Below are 18372 nucleotides of genomic sequence, written 5' to 3'. Positions count from 1 at the left end.
CATATTCACACTCGTGGACAACTTATCAATTCTGGCACAACACAAGCTGTTGAGCTTTTTTTTGGCAGAAAAGAGAACATCAACGTTGAACCTGTAGGCAATCTTTTTTATACGGTGAGAAAAATCGTGAATATATGAAATCACCGCTACCCTCTTACCCTTTCCAGATATTGCATTACGAGGTTCTGCTTGAACATTTTTACTTCGTTCAAAACTTTTAAAGGGGCCCTGCAACACCTTTCTTTGTTATATTGGAATAGTCCCATTATTGACGTATGACTCTTCACGAGCCATATGCCGCAAAAATTTTTCGAATCCGTCAAGTCTAAGTGGTGTTACCAAATTATAGAGATCACATTCCGCAGCTTTCTCTCTCAACTCAACGCAGCGAGCGCGCGGAAAGCTGCGCGCGGCGTGAGGGGAGGGAGGGAGGGCGGAGGTGCGAGGAGGCGACGTCAGCGCCGGCGGCATTTTTTTCATTTTTTTCTCTTTGGCGTCTCGGCGCAACCACGTGGTCTGTGCCGCCACTTCCGGTCGGCTTGCGTCGTTCTCGTCGAGCGGAGTCGATCGCGCTGTGTATCGCGCGTGCTTGAAAACTGCGCGTCGGTTTGGTAATGTTGGGTGTGCACCTCGAACGCCGTAGTGTTTTCATCGCTCTGCCAACCATGGAAGCAAACGTGCGCGCTCGTTTGGAACGAATGACAGCTGAGATCGGTTTCGGCCCATACTCCGATACACCGCCTCGTAAGACGGCACTGGCAGACGACCCCGAAGCGCCGCCATTACCGGACGCCAGCATTGTTATCGGAGACACGCTGCGCCCGTGCCTCGGTCGGTCGTGAGAACGTGCCGACGATGCAGTTCTCAGCTGACGAGGCAACACTCGAACGGCTGCCACTCTCAACGGCAACCGGCGATGGTCAAAAGCACAGAAATATTCACGTTTTCGGCACTGCGCATGGCGAAGAAAACGGAACCACGCAACTACGAGCAGACGAGCTGTCGGTGAGACCGGAAGTGCTAATATTAATGTTTGTTCGGTGTTTTTAACGCGATAACATAATATAAACATACATATTATCTACTTATTGAACTCAAAATTAACAACGAAAGTAATAATGAGGGTGTTATCGTGATTATAACATCAGCCAATGGTGGAACTGCCGACAATCGCGTCATATTTTGCGGACTAATACATCATTTGTCGAGAGAAGAGGGAGCGATTTTCAGCTGACTTTGAGAATTTATTGTAAATTCCAGGCCGTGCGCATCGCTATAATATTTGGCTCGCGTGTTCTCGGGAGCCTCGACTACCGATCGGCAGCGCTTTTTGAGCATGCTCGAAAAGTGTTGCAGGGCCCCTTTAATGATGCGGAAACAGTGGCATCACGGGGGAAGGCTGCATGTTCCAGACGTTGAACTTGAGATAGAAGGCTGGAGGACATTTTGTGAACACAAGACTCTGTTAAGGCAGAAAAGATGGTGTTAACAGCGATGCCAGATTTTTCAATTTTCGAATGACTGGAGGAATAGCAGAGCAAGGGCTTCCTGGACCTGGGGGAAAACTCCCAGCAAACGTGGTCCTCATTAAACGTCAAACAGATCCAGAAACTGAATTGCCCCTTCCACAGGACCTTCACACGTAAAAGTCAGGCCTTGTCCTCTTTCTTTAAAGCATTTCACAATATTGATCATGTGGTGTGTGAAATTGTCCTTTTTACAGCGAAAGCTGTTATGAGATCACAAGGGCCGTTTTTGGCGCCGTAGTTGTCCACAGCCGCCGCCGCCGCCGCTGCCGGTGTCCGTAACCACTATCGCTTGAAATAAAAAAAAAAAAGAAAAAAAAATGTCCACGATGGAACGAGGTTCGAACCTGGGCCCTCTGCGTGGGAGCCCAGTATCCTACCTCAGAGCCATGCCGGTGCTTGAAACTGCTTTGCAAAAAGACCCTATACAGGCTTCATGTCGGGAAGGAACCACATTAACATATGTAATGTAGCGTGGTAGAAGAGTAAAATAACAACCAAGTGTCACACAATGCTAATTCTGTAACGAGGCGACACACAATGCAAATTGCGCAACGAGTGAGTTGAATGCTCCCAACCCATTACAAAGGGCTCTGCCATAATTCTTCGTCATTAGCCACAGCATCAACAAAGTGCACATGTTACGTTACAGGTGTTTAGCAGGTACCGCGGTTCTGCGCCGAATGACGAAAAATTGCATAGTGGCTGCTTCTTTACTTCACAAAAATTATGATTTATAGCGTAGTGGGTTCCTCGCAAGTGCACCTCTATTGGTTGCCAAGGAAGCCCATAAGGCTCCCATGATCCATTTCCTCAGGGTCTCAATAAAGTTAATTCCCCTCTCTCTATATCTTTCTCACGTTACCGTACGTTATGAAGCGTGGTGGGAGAGTGAAATAACGACCGGGTGTCACACTATGTGAATTACGTAACTAGTGGGTCATTTAAAGCATCCAACCCATTACAAAAGGCTCAGTCATAATTCTTCATCGTCATCAGCCGTCGCATCAAGAAACTGCACATAATGCCTTGCAGGTGGTACCTTGCTTCTCCGCAGAATGACGAGTAATGTCGTGGTAGGTGCTTCCAAACTTCACAAAAATTATGATTTGGGGCGTAGTGGGTGTGTTGCTAGTGTAGTTTTATTAGTAGCCACAAGAGAGTTTATAACGGGCTCTAGAAATGCCGCTCTTCGAGCTTTCGCTGTGACTTGCGCTTTCCGCGCAGGCCTGGCGTTCTTGCAAGATCTTGACTTCACGATAGCATTTGCAGCCGTCGGCTGTATTCGGACGTTCTGCCTTTAAGTATGTTATTTTTTTCTTACTTATGCAATGCTTAACATGTTTGTAAACCACGTGTTTCTGTTTTAAGATGTGATGGTAATCGTAGGGATATTTTTTTTTTTTTTAAGTTCAATTAGTGTCACTTGAAGGGCCCACCAATTTCCTTTGGGGCCGTAGGGTCGTAGTGGTGTAGTATAGGAGGAGACGTCAACAAACGACGTAACTTTGCGAACGCGTCGTCGCACTCAGACGACCACGAATTTAGGGGTCCGTTACTTCCAAGGAGCTTCGTCAGCGGCGATATGATGGTGGCAAAGTTTCGTATGAAGCATCGAAAGTACGAACACAGTCCTACGAAACTGCGCAGTTCTTTCACAGACGTAGGCTTGGGAAATTCGGCCACGACGAAGCTTGGTCGGATCAGGAAGGATTCCGTCCTTGGACACGACGTAGCCGAGGATTGTCAGCTGCCGTGCTGCAAATTGGCACTTCTTCAGATTGAGTTGGAGGCCGGCGTTGCTCAAGCGCATCAAAACATGCCGCAGACGTTGGAGATACGTGGAGAAGTCCGGAGCAAAAACGACGATGTCTTCCAGATAACACAAGCACGTGTGCCATATCAAGTTGCGCAGAACGGTGTCTATCGTGCACTCGAAAGTCGCGGGCGCATTACACAGACCAAACGGCATGACGTTGAACTCGTACAAGCCGTCGGGCATGACAAAGGCTGTCTTCGGTCGAGTGTCATCCGCCATGGATACTTGCCAGTACCCCGAGCGCAAATCAAGAGGTGAAAAGAATTCTGCTCTTTGCAGGCTGTCAATCGCGTCATCGATTCGCGGCAGCGAATAAACATCCTTGCGAGTGATCTTGTTGAGCCGTCGGTAGTTCACACAGAACTGCATGGAACCGTCCTTCTTCGCAACGAGAACGGGAGACGCCCATGGGCTGCTTGAGGGCCGAATAATGTCACATCGAAGCACATCGTCGACTTGCTCATCAATTACCTGATGTTCTGCGGAAGACACGCGATATGGACGTTGCCGCAGTGGTGGTTGGGCGCCAATGTCGATGCGATACGTAACAGCGGAAGTGCGGCCGAGAAGAATTTGCCTGACATCGAAAGAAGAACGAAATTCTTCCAACAGGCACCGAAGCTGGGAACGCTGGTACAATGTGAGGTTGTCAGCAATGGAGGACCTAAACACATCAGCAGGTGACGAATCGGACGTGGAAACAGCACTGAGCTTACGGGAACTGGGACAGTGCGTGTCATCGGGTGCGTCCATAACTTGTGCGTCTTCGAGGGGTTCCACTTTGCCGAGACATTTCCCTCGCACCAACGTAACAATGTATGGAGATGGGCTGTTAACAAAAATAGCGGTCCTGCCCTGAGTTACTTGCGTGGTCGCGAAACGTACCAGCAAGCCTTTCCTTGTGCAAACATGGTCAGATGGCGAAATGAGTGCAATGGTGTCGGAGAGACCGGCGCAGTCGACTGACACAGCCGTCGACGAGTTTGGAGGCACTTTCATATCCTCTTTGACGAGGATCTTGCTTGATACCGATGAACTGTCTGCTGGCGTCAAATCTGGGAACGGGGAGAGCTCGATTTCGGCTGGTGCGCAATGAATTACGGCGTCATGGTGGGAGAGAAAATCCCATCCTAGGATGACGTCGAGAGAGCATGCAGCAATTATAATGAACTCGACGTTGTACTGAACGTCCTGAATGACGATGCGAGCTGTGCATATTGCTGTAGGATGAATACTTCGGGTGCTGGCTGTACAGAAGGAGAGCCCGGAAAGTGGCGTCGTCACTTTTCCTAGCAGGCGGCTTAGTTTAGCGTCCATAACGGATATGGCGGCTCCAGTGTCGACAAGGGCAGATGTGCTAACAGCATCCACAAACACGTCTATCACGTTCGATGGGCTTCGCTGAGGGCTTTTGCAGTTCGATAGCGCCGCAGGCCTTGCCTTGTGGACTGCAACGACTAGTTTTCCTGGTCGCGTGTGATCGGACGTAGCCGCATCGGCGACAGTGAGCGACGTCGTGGAGATGGTGAGGGCCGAGTAGATGGAGCTTGGCGTGACGTCGGGGACAGAGGCGTAGGTGGGTTGTAAAATGTGTGATTCAACTGGCTGGTGGCGGGCGACACGATTCGAGGCGGCTGGACGCGATGGCAATAACGCGCCACGTGGCCGGCGTGGAGGCAACAGCAATCTCTTGGCAACAGCAAGACCATCCGGAGCTCAGCTCACTTATCGACTTCTTGAAAGGATGAGCCACGAATTCACAGAGAGTGTTGATGAGGAATTTATCATGATTCTGTTTACATAACGAAATTCTCTATGAGAAGAATTTCTCATTAGCGGGGAAAAGCTATCTGCTGGTAGTTCCCGAAACTCTCCGCAACGAAATTTTGCACACCTGCCATGATGAAGCCACCTCGGGCCACCTCGGTTTCACAAGAACATTGGCACGCGTCAAAGAAAAATACTACTGGCCAAGAATTACAGCAGAGGTGAAACATTATGTGCAAACATGCATTGACTGTCAGCGGCGCAAAGTACCACCTGTCAAACCTGCTGGGCTTTACATCCTGTTCCAGTACTGGAAACTCTGTTTGCTCAAATTGGAGTGCATCTTTTGGAGAGGCAGTGCGGCTGAAGCGACCTAGTTCGTTGAGAACATTGTGCTGAGACATGGTGCTCCTGCGGTTGGGATAACAGACAATGGTACCACGTTTACAGCCGAGCTTTTGTGTACCGTGCTTACGCTCAGTGGTACAGCACATAGGAAGACGACAGCTTATCACTCACGAACAAGTGGGCTTACGGAATGACTCAACAAGGCTATCGCAGACATGCTTTGCATGTACATCGACGTGGAGCACATGTCGACGTACATTCGCATATAATACGGTGCAGCGCGCCAGGAAACAACGGAAATGACACCGTTTACACTAATTCATAGTAGAGGAGTAACTACAGTGCTTGATGCCATGCTGCCTCATGACGGTGATGATTCAGAGATGGACGCCACGGGTTTCACTGAACATGCTGAGGAAGCAAGACAGCTTGCCTGCGTCAGAATAACTAGCCAGCAAGAACTTGTTGCCCAACGCCTGAATCTCCACCATCGATTCGTCGCTTATAAGCCTGGGGAGTCTGGGTTTGGTTCCCTGTATGACGGCGAGGCCTCTCGGAGAAACTTCTACGCCGATACTTCGGACCCTACAAGGTTCTTTGCCGTCTTAGCGACGTCACATCCGAAGTCGTCACTGACGGCGCTTTTTGTTCAAAATGCTGTCAGCATCGGCCTAAGACAGTGACTGGGTGCGCATGAAGCCATATTTTTCTGAGTGATTGGAACACCTACTGCCTAACTACGCATTGACTGCTACTTGATGAGCATTGAGACGATGCTCGTTCTGGAGGGAGGGTAATGCCGCGTCCATATTTGTGTCGTGCTGTGCGCTGGCGACGACAAGGAAGACAAACGAACCGCTCAAGAGGCTCAGCATGAAAGTGTGAGACAGAAGACGTTCCTGGCGGCCCCAGTCCTTCAGTGTTGTCCTTGAGTACGACATGCCGTACGTCTTCCTTTCTCAATAAACCACCTGTGTTTTATAAACCCGCAACAATATGTGCACTGAAGTTGCTATTTACAGCAATTACGATGCCACCACCTTGTGATTTTGCTCTATCTTTTCTTAACAGGGAAAAAAACTATGCTGTAGTGATATTTCACTGTCAGCTACATCAGAATACAGCCAAGTCTCAATACTGAGGGCTATATTGTCACGTGGTTGTGACAGTGAAGAAGCCTGCAGCGAGACTGGGCAATACGGAACTCTTTATTTGGTGAACCCAGAAAAAGAAAGACACTCAAAGTGCGATGATCTCGGCACGCACAGTTGTCGGACGTCAAATTATCTAATCATCAGTGGAACTTGTATTATATACATGAGTCATGAAACCTTCCAGCGTTATCGCTGGTGCTCGCGTAAGTTCTCGAACAAACTTGACTATTTGTGTCTTGCGCATAACCTTAACAGAACGATCTTAAGTAATCGTAAAGTTTCGCAAATGTTGCGGCATAGTCTGCGCCGAGCGTCGCTAGCAGTCGTTGCGGGTGAAACCCGAACACATCAAAACATTGATAAACGCACGTGGCAGTATCATCATGCAGTGTTTGCAGTACCCGTGGTTGCAACGCTGAAGGCGTAACCAGAAGGCGTCTGCCACGAGCTGGTGAGAAGTTGTTATTTATGAGGATTCCCTCTTTCAAAGAAAACGAAGAAAGGCCCTGGCGACATGCCTTAGGATCCACGTCAGCCTTGCCTCCAAGGACAAGGCCAAAGAAAATGAGTAACAGTGTGAAGAATTGGACCAGGCACACAAAGCATTCACTTTCAACCAGCTCTATATTGTGCACTAAGCATTGTATGTATGCACAGGAGCTTGGAACGGTTGCAGAGAGAGAACATTTCAGAGTGGGAATACATGACAAGATAGCCATGTTGAAAAGCCTAAATGAATGTATATAAGAAGCAGAAAAAGCAGCACTTGCAAAAGTGCCATCATCCACCTGCAAGATATGCAGGTTCTTTGGTGAGGAGCGCTACCGAAGGCACATGCACACATCTGCTTTTTTGTCGATGCAATAGGCTTCTATTTCATGTGCTCGCTGATCAGTGTAGGGCCTTAGTGTTTTGCAGTGATCAAACAGTGTAGGACAACCACAGGCTGTGTCAGGCTGACTGCCAAGAGAGCCCTTCATTAAATTGCAATGTTCTCTCGGGCGGTCCTTTGCACACCAGCAGCAACGACCGCATGAAAGGGGGATTTCATAAACTGCATTTTAACAGCATTAAACAAACTTTCGCCTCACGCATATGGCCCTGTGTCTTCTCTCCGCATACATCCTGCCTTGATTATTTAAGACTGGACGAGAAGCTTCCCTGCTGTGTGGCTTCTGTGCTGACATCAGCGATGTAGAACATTACATTTGGCTGTGCCCGCAGCTTGAGCACAAGTGATCTCATGGTGTTCCGCTGCAGTGGGGCACTAGCTTCCTATGATTTTGGGCTGGTATATTGTAGTCATGGCAGCACTGATCATAATTAATGATGCTAGTATTTATTGTATTTCACTTTCGTGTTTACTCATCAAAGCATGGAAGTTGCAAACAAAAATTTGGCCGTCAGTGGTGTGTGAACACTTACAGGGTTTGAATGCGAAGCTGGCACAAACTTATGTCGATAGATTCCATGACCAGTGAAAGGCGATGGTCAGTGCCTGTAGTCTTTGATCCTCGGCAATTTTCTGTAGAGCTTGATTGTGTGCATCTTTGTGTGTACTCTTTCTTGATCTGATGCGGCTATTCAACAGGTTGAGTGTAAGAGCACGGGTTAAAATTAATTTTTATCGTAAAACCGAGTGTATTCTTAAACCGAGGAGAAATTCTTAAAAGGTTGGTCTTAAAATTTCTTCAGCTGCATAATGAGAGTTATTCTTGAGAAAAAATGTGTCTTGGTTAGACTGACATTTCTCTGGAATGTTTTCCCTGCAGGCTTCGAGTGGCCATGGCCAGCTTGCATGTAGATGTTGCCTGGTGCCATAGGGACACTAACAGGTCAGTTGGTGGCCAGCAGAGGTGCTGGGAAATGCAGAGCTGTTGGTAACTATGCAATCTGATGCAAGAAGGTTTCCAGCTAAAACTGAGTGTTTTGCTCAGTTACTCACTTACTGGGATTGACAAGCATACTTTCACCAGGAAAAATTTGTATAGCAAGAAAGGATGTGAGAGGAAGTGCTCATGCTTCAGTTTAGGGGCACAACTTGCCTTGTGACCGTTTTAATCCAAATAAGGTGCAGGGGTGGAAAGGTTTTGAGCTGGAGCCAGTGTCAGGGCAGCCTTGGTGCATGTGTGTCATTTGCTGTCCTCCAAGAATAGGAGGAGAGTGCAAAAACTGGGGATAATCTGGCCTGCCAAATTGAGTCAAACAGAAGAGGTGCTTCGGTCGGCTCATCTCTGGCCGCCACCTGCTTTTAGACAGGGGAGGTGAGGTGGTTGGGATACCTGCGCGTTGTCTCTGTGAACAGGATTATGGCCAGGCTCGTTTCTTGCTGCTAACAAGAATGAGAGAAGGAGAGAGCGGCGGCGTTTCGGACTTCGCGACCGAGCAGAGACGTTCGAGCAACGAAATATGGCGGATCCTCTTTTAGCTCCTTAACCCAGTAAATATGTACAATAAACTTCTTGTATTAATTTAGGAACCTCACTGACATGGACCCTTTTTATAACAAATTTTGGTGCCGAAATCCAGTATTCACCGACAAACGAGACTACTTTACTGAAAAAAGAAGATGGAGCATCTGCAAATGAAGAAGACTGTGGTGTGTGTCAAGCTGCAGAAGCTGAATGAGGAGTCCATGCTACTGAAGACCAGTGATGACTTGGAGCCAGACCAAGAGGTCTGCATCGCAAAAGTAAGTGATGAATTGGAGGCCCTCACCAAAGAACTGAAGCAGGAAGTGACCGTCGTACTGCACATTAGCGACGACGACCTTGCTGAGGAGTATGGAGGTGTGGGCAAATACCAAGCACTCATGGCACGTATGGAGACCCGACATGAGCACTTGCAACGAAAGAGCATGTCCGGGGGAGGTACGGGTAACGGAAGTGCAATAACCTTATCATCCACCAGCAGGGCAGGGCCCCTCAAGCTGCCAAAAATTTAGAGGACGCTTCAGCTTCGCCTTCAAGAGTACAACGCGACAGCGTAATCTGGTCCCGCCTTCTCATTTGCTAACCTGGCTTCGCTTCTTGGTGGACATCTCAACCGTGTCAATTCAAGTTTATGAAATAGTTCAGTTGAGTTACATGGTTAGCATATTATAGCAGGAGGTCCCATAGTTTCATAGAAACTACATCCTATGGCTGCATGAATGGAGTAATTACAGAAATACAGCAAAAATAAACGGGCGTGTGAGCAATAATGAACAAGTTTGATTTACAATAGCCATAAGATCAGTACATAACATGATGGTAATACTCACTATTGAAAAAAAAATGACATAAAAATATTCAAAAGCAAGGGATAAAACAGGAACAACAAAAAGTAAGATTAGTGAATGGCACAACATGACAAATGTAACTCGTTTCATTGTCAGTTATACAAAGCAAAATACAAGTTCAATACAAAAATAGCACAGAAATATTGGCAGCTGTGAACAGTTAATTGCACAATTCAGATGAGTTTATTAATTCCTGAAGAAAATATTTCTTGCTGCACGAGGTGAGGATATGAATGTTGTGCGATGATTTTAATTCGAAAGGCAATGAGTTCCATATAGCTATGCTTGTAAATAAAGCTGAGAACTTGCCATAGTTTGTCGTTACAGTCGGCAAAGGAAGATCATTGCACAGGGAAAACTGGGTAATATTGCTATTAATTGTGTTGATGATCAATACATGCAATGGAAATGTCAACGTGATGTGCCTATAGGAGACTCTCCATGACAGAATCATTGTCTTAATGGGAGTATGTTAAAGGGGTACTGACACAAAATTTCGCGGCCGAGATAGCCTGCTGGATTGATTCCCGTGTACGTGCATGTACCATCTGCAAAATATCGACAGCGAATAAAGGTGACCCCCCTACTTCCCCTACGTAACCGTTGCAGCCGGTACAAGTTACGATGACGTTGTAGCCGCCATTTCTGTTCTGACGCGCTCGCCCGCTCACCGCTGCGCTGTTGGTGTCTGCTCGGTGGCTGCTCATGAGTGTGTGGCCGCGGCGCACGCGTTGAAAGCTTTGTGTTTGCCGACGCTACCGCTTTCCCGTTTCCTGCTCCCAAGGACTTCTTGATTACCCTGTGCTGCCTGGGCACGAATGTGTCGGGTGTTACCATTGTACATTGCCGACGCGAGGTTCATCCTGGTCGTCGTCGCTTGTATCTCTGCCGCTTCCCGACGAATCGCTCCTCGCCAGCGGGTCAAACCTGAAGTGATTCGCCACGTTGAAAATTCCTTCCATCCCAGCCGCAAGAAAATCGTCGCCATCAGACGACGATGAGCCCGACGACGACAGACCGTGCGGAAATGCGTCACTGTTCTGTGTGCTCACGTGACCAAGCGGTTCACTCGCTAGGTGGTGATAGTTGCACCCGGTGGCTTGTCGTTTTTGGAGCTCTGTCAAACTGAAACTGAGGCTGTGTCGGTAATGATGAGCTTGTAATTAATTACCTGTCGCGCGCTGCAGCAAACGATGTGCCGTGTTATGACTAACAGGCCCCCAGCAACACATTGCAGGAAAAAAACGCAGGGCGAAAGTTTTTTTATCAGTACTCCTTTAAGTTTAGGAAACGAGCTACAGCACAAAATAAAATGGGCTGAATGTCATTAGTCTAACTGCTTGATTCTGAAGTTGCTGCAAACATACAGTGTGCGTGTAATATGTGTTGGCACAAGATGATACGCTATACAAAAATGGCTGTGAATTGTGGGGTTGCACACGCAATCCATTGTCTTCAACGCGGCCGCACCTCGGCTTCGCGCTACGTTTGTACGCGCAGTGGCGAGAGGGATTGCATGGGAGAGGGCACTGAGTCGCTCCCGCAGCCTTTCGCGCCCTGTGTCCTGGCCGAAGTCGAAATGCCCTGTTTTCCCTCCTTGCCCTTTTCTGGAGAGACTCCTCTCCAGACCCCAGGGAACGCGCCGCTTTCTTGGGGAGGTCCTCGTCTTTCGACTCGGGAAGCGGTGACGACCACAGCTTGATCGAGTCAGGAGCCACCCAGCCGCCGTCACCCCTTGCGCAACGCCTGGTCTTTTGTGGGTGACTTACCGCCTCAGGGCCGGACTGCAAAGCCACAAGAGGTGAGTCTGAGCCTTATCGCTCTCCATCTCGTGTGCTTCCCATTTTGTTGTTGTTTTAATGTCGTCGTGCGGAACTTCTCTGCCGCTTCGTTCCTACCTTATATTTTGTTGCGTTGGTGGTGCTTTGGCACAATAAACTTTGTCAGGCAAAGAACTCGTCTCTGTTCCCACTGGCCTAAAACCCGCCGTGGTCGCGACTCAACGTGAACCACGGATTAGGGGTCCAGCTCTGACTGTTAGGGCTGCTGCGTAGCGCCTGGTAGCGAGTAACTACACTCCTCTAGTGCGCGGTGTGATCCGAAGACGGGACAGTTTCGCACGCGCGGATCTGTTCGTTGCAAAGTAACCCCTATATTTGGCGCCCAACGTGGGGCCAGTGGTTAAACAGGACGAGTACTCTGTGTGAGTGATTGCCACTACACGAACAACGATGGCAGCAGATGAGGCTGACTTACAGCCACTGTACACGCTGTCAAGGGTGGCTGCCAACAGGCAACAATTCGAAGCGGCAGTAACTGCTACCGCACAGTCGGACCCTGCGGCGAACATTAGCCAAGAGGATCTGATCTGCTTCGATGAGGGTGGTGCTTCCCCCCCTCCTTAATTGAACCCTTGAGCCAAAAAGAGGACCGCCATTACCTGGGGCTTAAGAGGGGGCTAGCGGCTCCACAGGAACACGGTGAAGTCCGTGTCGATGAGGGAGCCGCACGGAGACGCAGATCACCGTTATCGCTGAGAGCACAGTCACCAGGTGAGCCGGAAGAAGTAGTCGGTGAATGATAATGCAGGGCAGCTTGACAGTTGAAGACATTCGTCAGGACAGCCATCAGGACAGTCGTCTGGACAGTCGTCAGGAACAGTTGTTAGGAACTTGACAGTTGTCAGGAACTCAGGCAGCTTGGTCGGAATCGGCTTGGCTTGCTTCTGGCGCCGCTCGCTTGCTCGGATTTTGAGGCCCATGGTGTTGAAAGGGGCACCCGGATGGATGCATTTCAGCGCCAGACTGCAGGCCACCTTGATTTGCGTTGGTCGCATCGCCAGGAGAGCGTCATGTTGACGCAGGAGAGTTGGCTTGGCCGCTCATCAGTCGTTGCCCTCTGGTGGGGTAGAATGGTTCCCCTCCTTTCCTTGTTTCTCCTAGTCTTTGCTGCTCCTCCCGCTCTTTGTTGTCCTTTCTCTTTTTCTTCTAAGGCGTTTGGAGTCGAAATTCGCTCGACGCTTATGGTGAGCCGGCTGCCACCCCCCTCTCGAGCAGCGGGATACAATGCTCGTGCCGCGGGTGCACTCCGAAGTTCGGTCGCCACATCCGCAGCTCTTCGTCGGGCTGTGCGGTAGTTCCGTGAATTCTTCTCCGCCGAGGCCGTTCGAGACCCGATGCTGTTTTGCTGTTTTTCATTTTGCCTTGACCTTGGGTGTTGCTGCAGGCTTTGGTGTCGCCACTCTTTGCTGTGGACTGCGTGCGTTGAAAGTACTGGCCTTTGGGGCATCTGCTGGCGAAAACGGCCGTTTCGGCTTGGCTGTTGTTGAAATGCTGCCGATGGGTGATCTGCGACTCGAACATTAAGTTAGCCCCCTCTCTTACTCTCTGAAAGAGCAAGCGCGTGCTCGCTCTCTGTCCGATATCACGCACAATAAAGCCCCTACGAACTGGACAGAGTTATATCTGCCGAGATCGCAAGTTGTAACGTTGCACTGAGCTCACACGTCAAGCCATGCCCTCGGATGCTACTGCCTGCGGGCGCGGGGGAGCGTTCCCTTCGTGCCACTCGTTTCCTCTGTCATAGTAGGGTTTGAGATCACAAGCATGCACCGGTCCGCTGATTGGTCTTAGCGTCAAGTCCGTCAGCTTGTACATGAGAGAAGAGACAGTCTCTCCTACCCAGTACGGTCCTATCCACTTCGGTGCCAGAGAAGCTGAGAATTTCTTGCTGATTGCACTTCAACACCAGGTCACCCACTTTGTACAGCACGTCCCGATGAGAGCGGTCATACTGCGCTTTGTGCTTTCCACGAGCAGTGCTCAGGTTCCGTCATGCTTTGCACAAAGCCTCCGTCACCTTCGCGTGTAGCCCAGCTGCATAATCAGCGCGTGCCGACGAAGCAGCCAGTTCCATGCTGCATTCCTGTAGAGTATGTTCTATGAGATTTGGCAGCTCTCTCCGAAACTTGAGAGTGGCGGGGGTAAAGCCAGTTAAGCGGTTCACGGTCGTCCTCAGAGCAAATCCAATTTCAGGGATACAGTTGTCCCAATCCTTGTGCGTCCCCGCAAAAGCAACAAGCATGTGCTTGATGTTGCGGTTTACACGTTCGGTTGCATTTGCCTGGGCGTGGTACGTGGTTCTTCTCTTGTGCTTAATGCCCAGAGCTGCACAAGAGTCCACAAAAATTTTGGCCGTGAAATAAGACGCATTGTCCGTAATTAACTGCTTTGGATAGCCGAATCTCGTGAACACTTCGATGAGCTTTTCTATGATAATGCGTGCCATCAGCCTTCGTAGGGGGAACAGTTCCACCCACTTAGTGTAGTGATCTGTGACAACGAGAAGGAATTGCTTTCCTCTCGGTGTTCTTGGGTGAGGTCCCATGACGTCACAAGCCACAATTTGCCACGGTGTTTGGCTTTGGATTGGCTGCATGAGCCCGGGCGGTTGGGCCGGCCCTACTGCGACGTCGTGAAAATAGCGCTTCGTTATTTTGACCGGGTCAAAATAAGGAAACGCTATTTTCACCCAACTTGGCTTGGATCCGTGAAAGATTGTGGCTATTCGTTGAAAGTTTACATCGCCGGTTCAGGCAACCTGTGGGCGCTTGGGCATGTTTTCTTGCGTGTTTGTGATCGGCGCGGTGTTTGTGTGGTGGGCGCGGACGCTGTGATTGTGCTTGTCGTTGCCAGTGTGCTTTTTGAACGTGAATAGTTCGATTGTGTTCGCATCAGTGCGTTTGGAACCGGTACTGTGGTTCGCCTGAGCTTGCGTGGTCACTACGATGTCTAGGGCTCTCATGAACCTGTTTCGATGTTCTTTGCGATTCATATTTGATCTATTTTCGTGCGGTACGTGGACGGTGGTAGTATTGTGGTAGTCCGTAGTTGTGCACATTTCTGGGGAAGTTTGTTTTGTGCTTTGCACGGCCATTCTTACCCGCTCGGCAACCTGTTTCGCGTTGTGCTTTTGCGCATATTTGTCGAAAGCTTAATTTTATGGAACTGTCTACGGTGCCGGCAGAGCAGGCTGCACGGGATAATGCCGGCACTTCGTCTCGATTGGCTGGCTGCAGTCATGTGACCAAACTGCCGGTATTTCTGCTTTAGTGGGGTAGTGCCGGCACAGTAGATCATGGCATTGTGCATGATGCCCGTGTCACTGAGGCGCTTTGCCTGGCTTCGAGAGGTTTAGTACATTTTCCTGTTGCTCAGTGAAGGCCCTCTGCGCCCTTCGGGCGCGTAAAACTAATCGTGGCTTCGCCCTCGCTTCGCGAGTGCGGCCGTTTCGCTAACGCTCAATGGCCGGTTGGCAGGGTCTCCGTCACGCGCTACTGGCCGCTGTCGCGGCTACGCGCTGTTTAGCCCGCGCACCTGCCCGTCCGTGCCAGCGTCCGTGGTGTGCCCGTGTCACTGGGGCGCACGTGACACGCTAGACACTGCCAAAGCAGGAATACCGGCAGTTCGGTCACATGACTGCAGCCAGCCAATTGAGACGAAGTGCCGGCAGTATCCCGTGGAGCCTGCTCTGCCGGCTGCCGGCACCTTAGACAGTTCCTAATTTTGTAGGCGTAATGGCATCGAACTCGCCGTGGCTGAGCTGTTAAATGCACGGTACTTAAACCACTTCGTCGTTCAGAAAAGCCGCTGACCAGCCTCGATTTCATAGTACGGGCATCACACGATGTAATTTCGATGTCGATCCAGTCCAAGTTTTCTAATCGCGATTTACTTATTTGCGCTAGATGCGGAGGCAAGTCAATCACGGTCCAGAATTTCGATTTCAATAGAAAGTGCCTATGTGACACCCGTATTGGTCACCGCATGCGCAAGCCTCACTATTCGCATCCACGGCTACACGACCGATAGTTCTATGTGACAAAACGTTCGACTTCGTCACCATTACGTTGCTCGTAAGAGCATGCGGCTCGCACCCCAAGGGTTCTACGCACGGAGCAACGTGTGGTAGCGGGCTAGTTGGTATTCCATACTTAAAACTGCTCAGCGCCAAAGTAGACACAGCAACGCAGGTGAGACGAGGACTAGCGCTGACATCCAACTGAAATTTATCACAACTCACAAATATATTGCCTACACCCAAGATTAAAACAACATGCTTATGCTATAGCATAAGCATGTTGTTTAGCATAAGCATGTTTATGAAAAAAAAAAAGAGGTCAAGCATGAAAGCACAGTGAGACCGTAAAAAAAAAACAAGAAAGGTGGCACAGCACATGCTAAATGAATCCAGATAAGCCAGTTCTTTATCAGATAAGAATAATGAAGGTTGCTGGTGCCATCATGAGGGTGAGCCACAAGAACTCACGAGTGTTTTCTTGAACAGAGGTTGGCAACCATATTTCTAATAATGAGAAGCCATAAAAACATCTCTATCCATAACGTCGCTACCCACATTTTTTTACTTTTTGCCACTGCAATCACATGCTTAGGAACCTGCCTGTTTGACCAAAGCACCGAATAAGCAATCTCAGTAATGCGTTCGAACTAGAGTCGTAGAAGGACCTTCGAGCCATTGCCAAGTTATGCACCGTAAAAAGTTTGTTGACTGCGTAATAGGCGTCGTTTACAGCGTGCCTTTGTCCTGTGAGCACAGCTACGTTGGTCAAAGAGGTAGATGCCTGAATATACCATTACAGATACATTGTCAAAAAGTAAAAAATGTGGATAGGGATGGTTCTTTGGCTTCTCATTGTTCAGAATGTAGTTGCCAGTCTCTGAGAAAACAAGCTCTTGCAGCTCACCTTCATGATGGCATTGAGGTTGTAAGAATAGCTAAAGGAAGCTGTGTCAGTAAACCTTCAATATTCCTATCTGATAAAGAACTCGCTTACCTGGATTCATCGTCATGTGGTATTCCGCCTTAGTTGTTTTTTTATAGTTTCACTGCACTATCATCCTTCACTTCATGTTATTTGTTTCTAGCATAAGCATGTTGTTCTTATCTTGGGTGTAGGCTATATATTGTGTTGTGTTAAATTTCAGTTGGAAGTCTGCGCTTGTCCTCGTGTCACCCGTGTTGCTTATCAACTGTCATGCTGAGCAGTTTTAAGTCTGCACATGGATGCATTTTATACATGTTAAAATGGACAGCACGAAAAAAAGAGAACACAAGAAGAAGGAATACACGCCACAGCACCATCTTGCAACCAACTTTATAAGAAAGCCCACCATTAGAAGCAAACCAGGAGTCTCAAACTCGCCTGAGCTAGCGGGCCGCAATCACAAAATTTAGTCCTGCGAAGGCCGGGCCAGTGCAGACATTAACACAGACAATAAACACCGCTCTTCATAATAGCCAACTAGTGGCAGTTATTTTTCTTGATTTAAAAAAGGCTTTCCACACCGTCGATCACGGCATCTCACTCAATAAGTTAAGTGCTTATGGGTTTTGCAACAGTGAACTTGTTTTTTTTTTCCCAGTTATTTTGATAATCGAAATCAAATCATACATATAAACAACATAACGTCATACCCTCAGCATCTTAGTACAAGAGTACCGCAGGGTTCAGTACTTGGTCCCCTGTTTTTCACAGTTTATATAAATGACTTACCCCAAACTTTACAATTCGCTGATATATCAATGTACGCTGATGACACCGCTTTGATAATTACAGGTGACAACATCAAGGAACTAGAGGAACCAAAAAGACGCGTACCATCAAGGAAAAGGTACCTTTTCCTTGATGGTACGCGTCTTTTTGGTTTTTCAGTAAGCATGTACCAACTAGCCCAACAAAAAGTTCTATTATGAACTAGAGGAAGAAGCCCAAATCGAGCTTGCTATTGTTTCCGAATGGTTCGTTGCCACTAAACTAACCATTAATACTACAAAAACTAAATATACCGCTTTCCACTCACGTTCAAAAATTATCTGTAATGGTTGTGTCTCACTGCATATAAATCAATGCCCACTCAAACGCACTTACTGATATATCTATCTTCGCGTTATTCTTGATCACCATCTAAATTGGCAGCGTCACATGGAAGCTCTTTGTTCAAAGTTGGCATGTGGTTGTTTTGGTCTTTCAGGCACGGGAACATTTTCCAAGAAACATTCTCCGCATCTTGTATTTTTCATTTTTCCAATCTCACCTAACGTACTGTATTGAGTCATGGGCATGGACATTCAATGCGTACCTAGAACCTGTTCAACGTCTACAGAAACAAGCCATCCGATCTATTAATTTCTCGCGGGGAAGTGAAGCAAGTAAACCAATTTTTGCTAAACTACAAATCATACCATTCCATTTCTTACGCAAAATAAGTATGGCGAAGTGCATTAGTAGTATAATTAAGGACAACTATCCCTTGAACATACCAGTATTGTGTGTGCCCAATCGTCCAACAAGAAACAAAAAAATTGGCAGCTTTAATATACCATTGGCTAGAAATTTATATGGCTAGACACTAGTGGAAGCTATTGGTATAAAAATATAGAACGACGTACCACTTGAGG

General features: G+C 48.3%; 1 protein-coding gene across 1 annotated transcript in view; it reads left to right on the top strand.

The window, feature by feature from the left end:
- LOC119386412 (GATOR complex protein MIOS) overlaps positions 1 to 18372 on the top strand; it is a 727447-nt gene that overhangs the window by 31364 nt on the left and 677711 nt on the right. The window contains exon 2 of the mRNA XM_037653722.2: positions 8387 to 8449. Coding sequence (XP_037509650.1) covers positions 8400 to 8449 — 50 coding nt within the window. The 5' untranslated portion in view covers positions 8387 to 8399. The remainder of the gene's footprint in view (positions 1 to 8386; positions 8450 to 18372) is intronic.

The sequence above is a fragment of the Rhipicephalus sanguineus genome, chromosome 3 (genome assembly GCF_013339695.2).
Source record: "Rhipicephalus sanguineus isolate Rsan-2018 chromosome 3, BIME_Rsan_1.4, whole genome shotgun sequence".
Classification (NCBI taxonomy): domain Eukaryota; kingdom Metazoa; phylum Arthropoda; class Arachnida; order Ixodida; family Ixodidae; genus Rhipicephalus; species Rhipicephalus sanguineus.
Note: the sequence above shows the minus strand (reverse complement) of the source record. Positions and strands in the feature narration are given on the sequence as shown.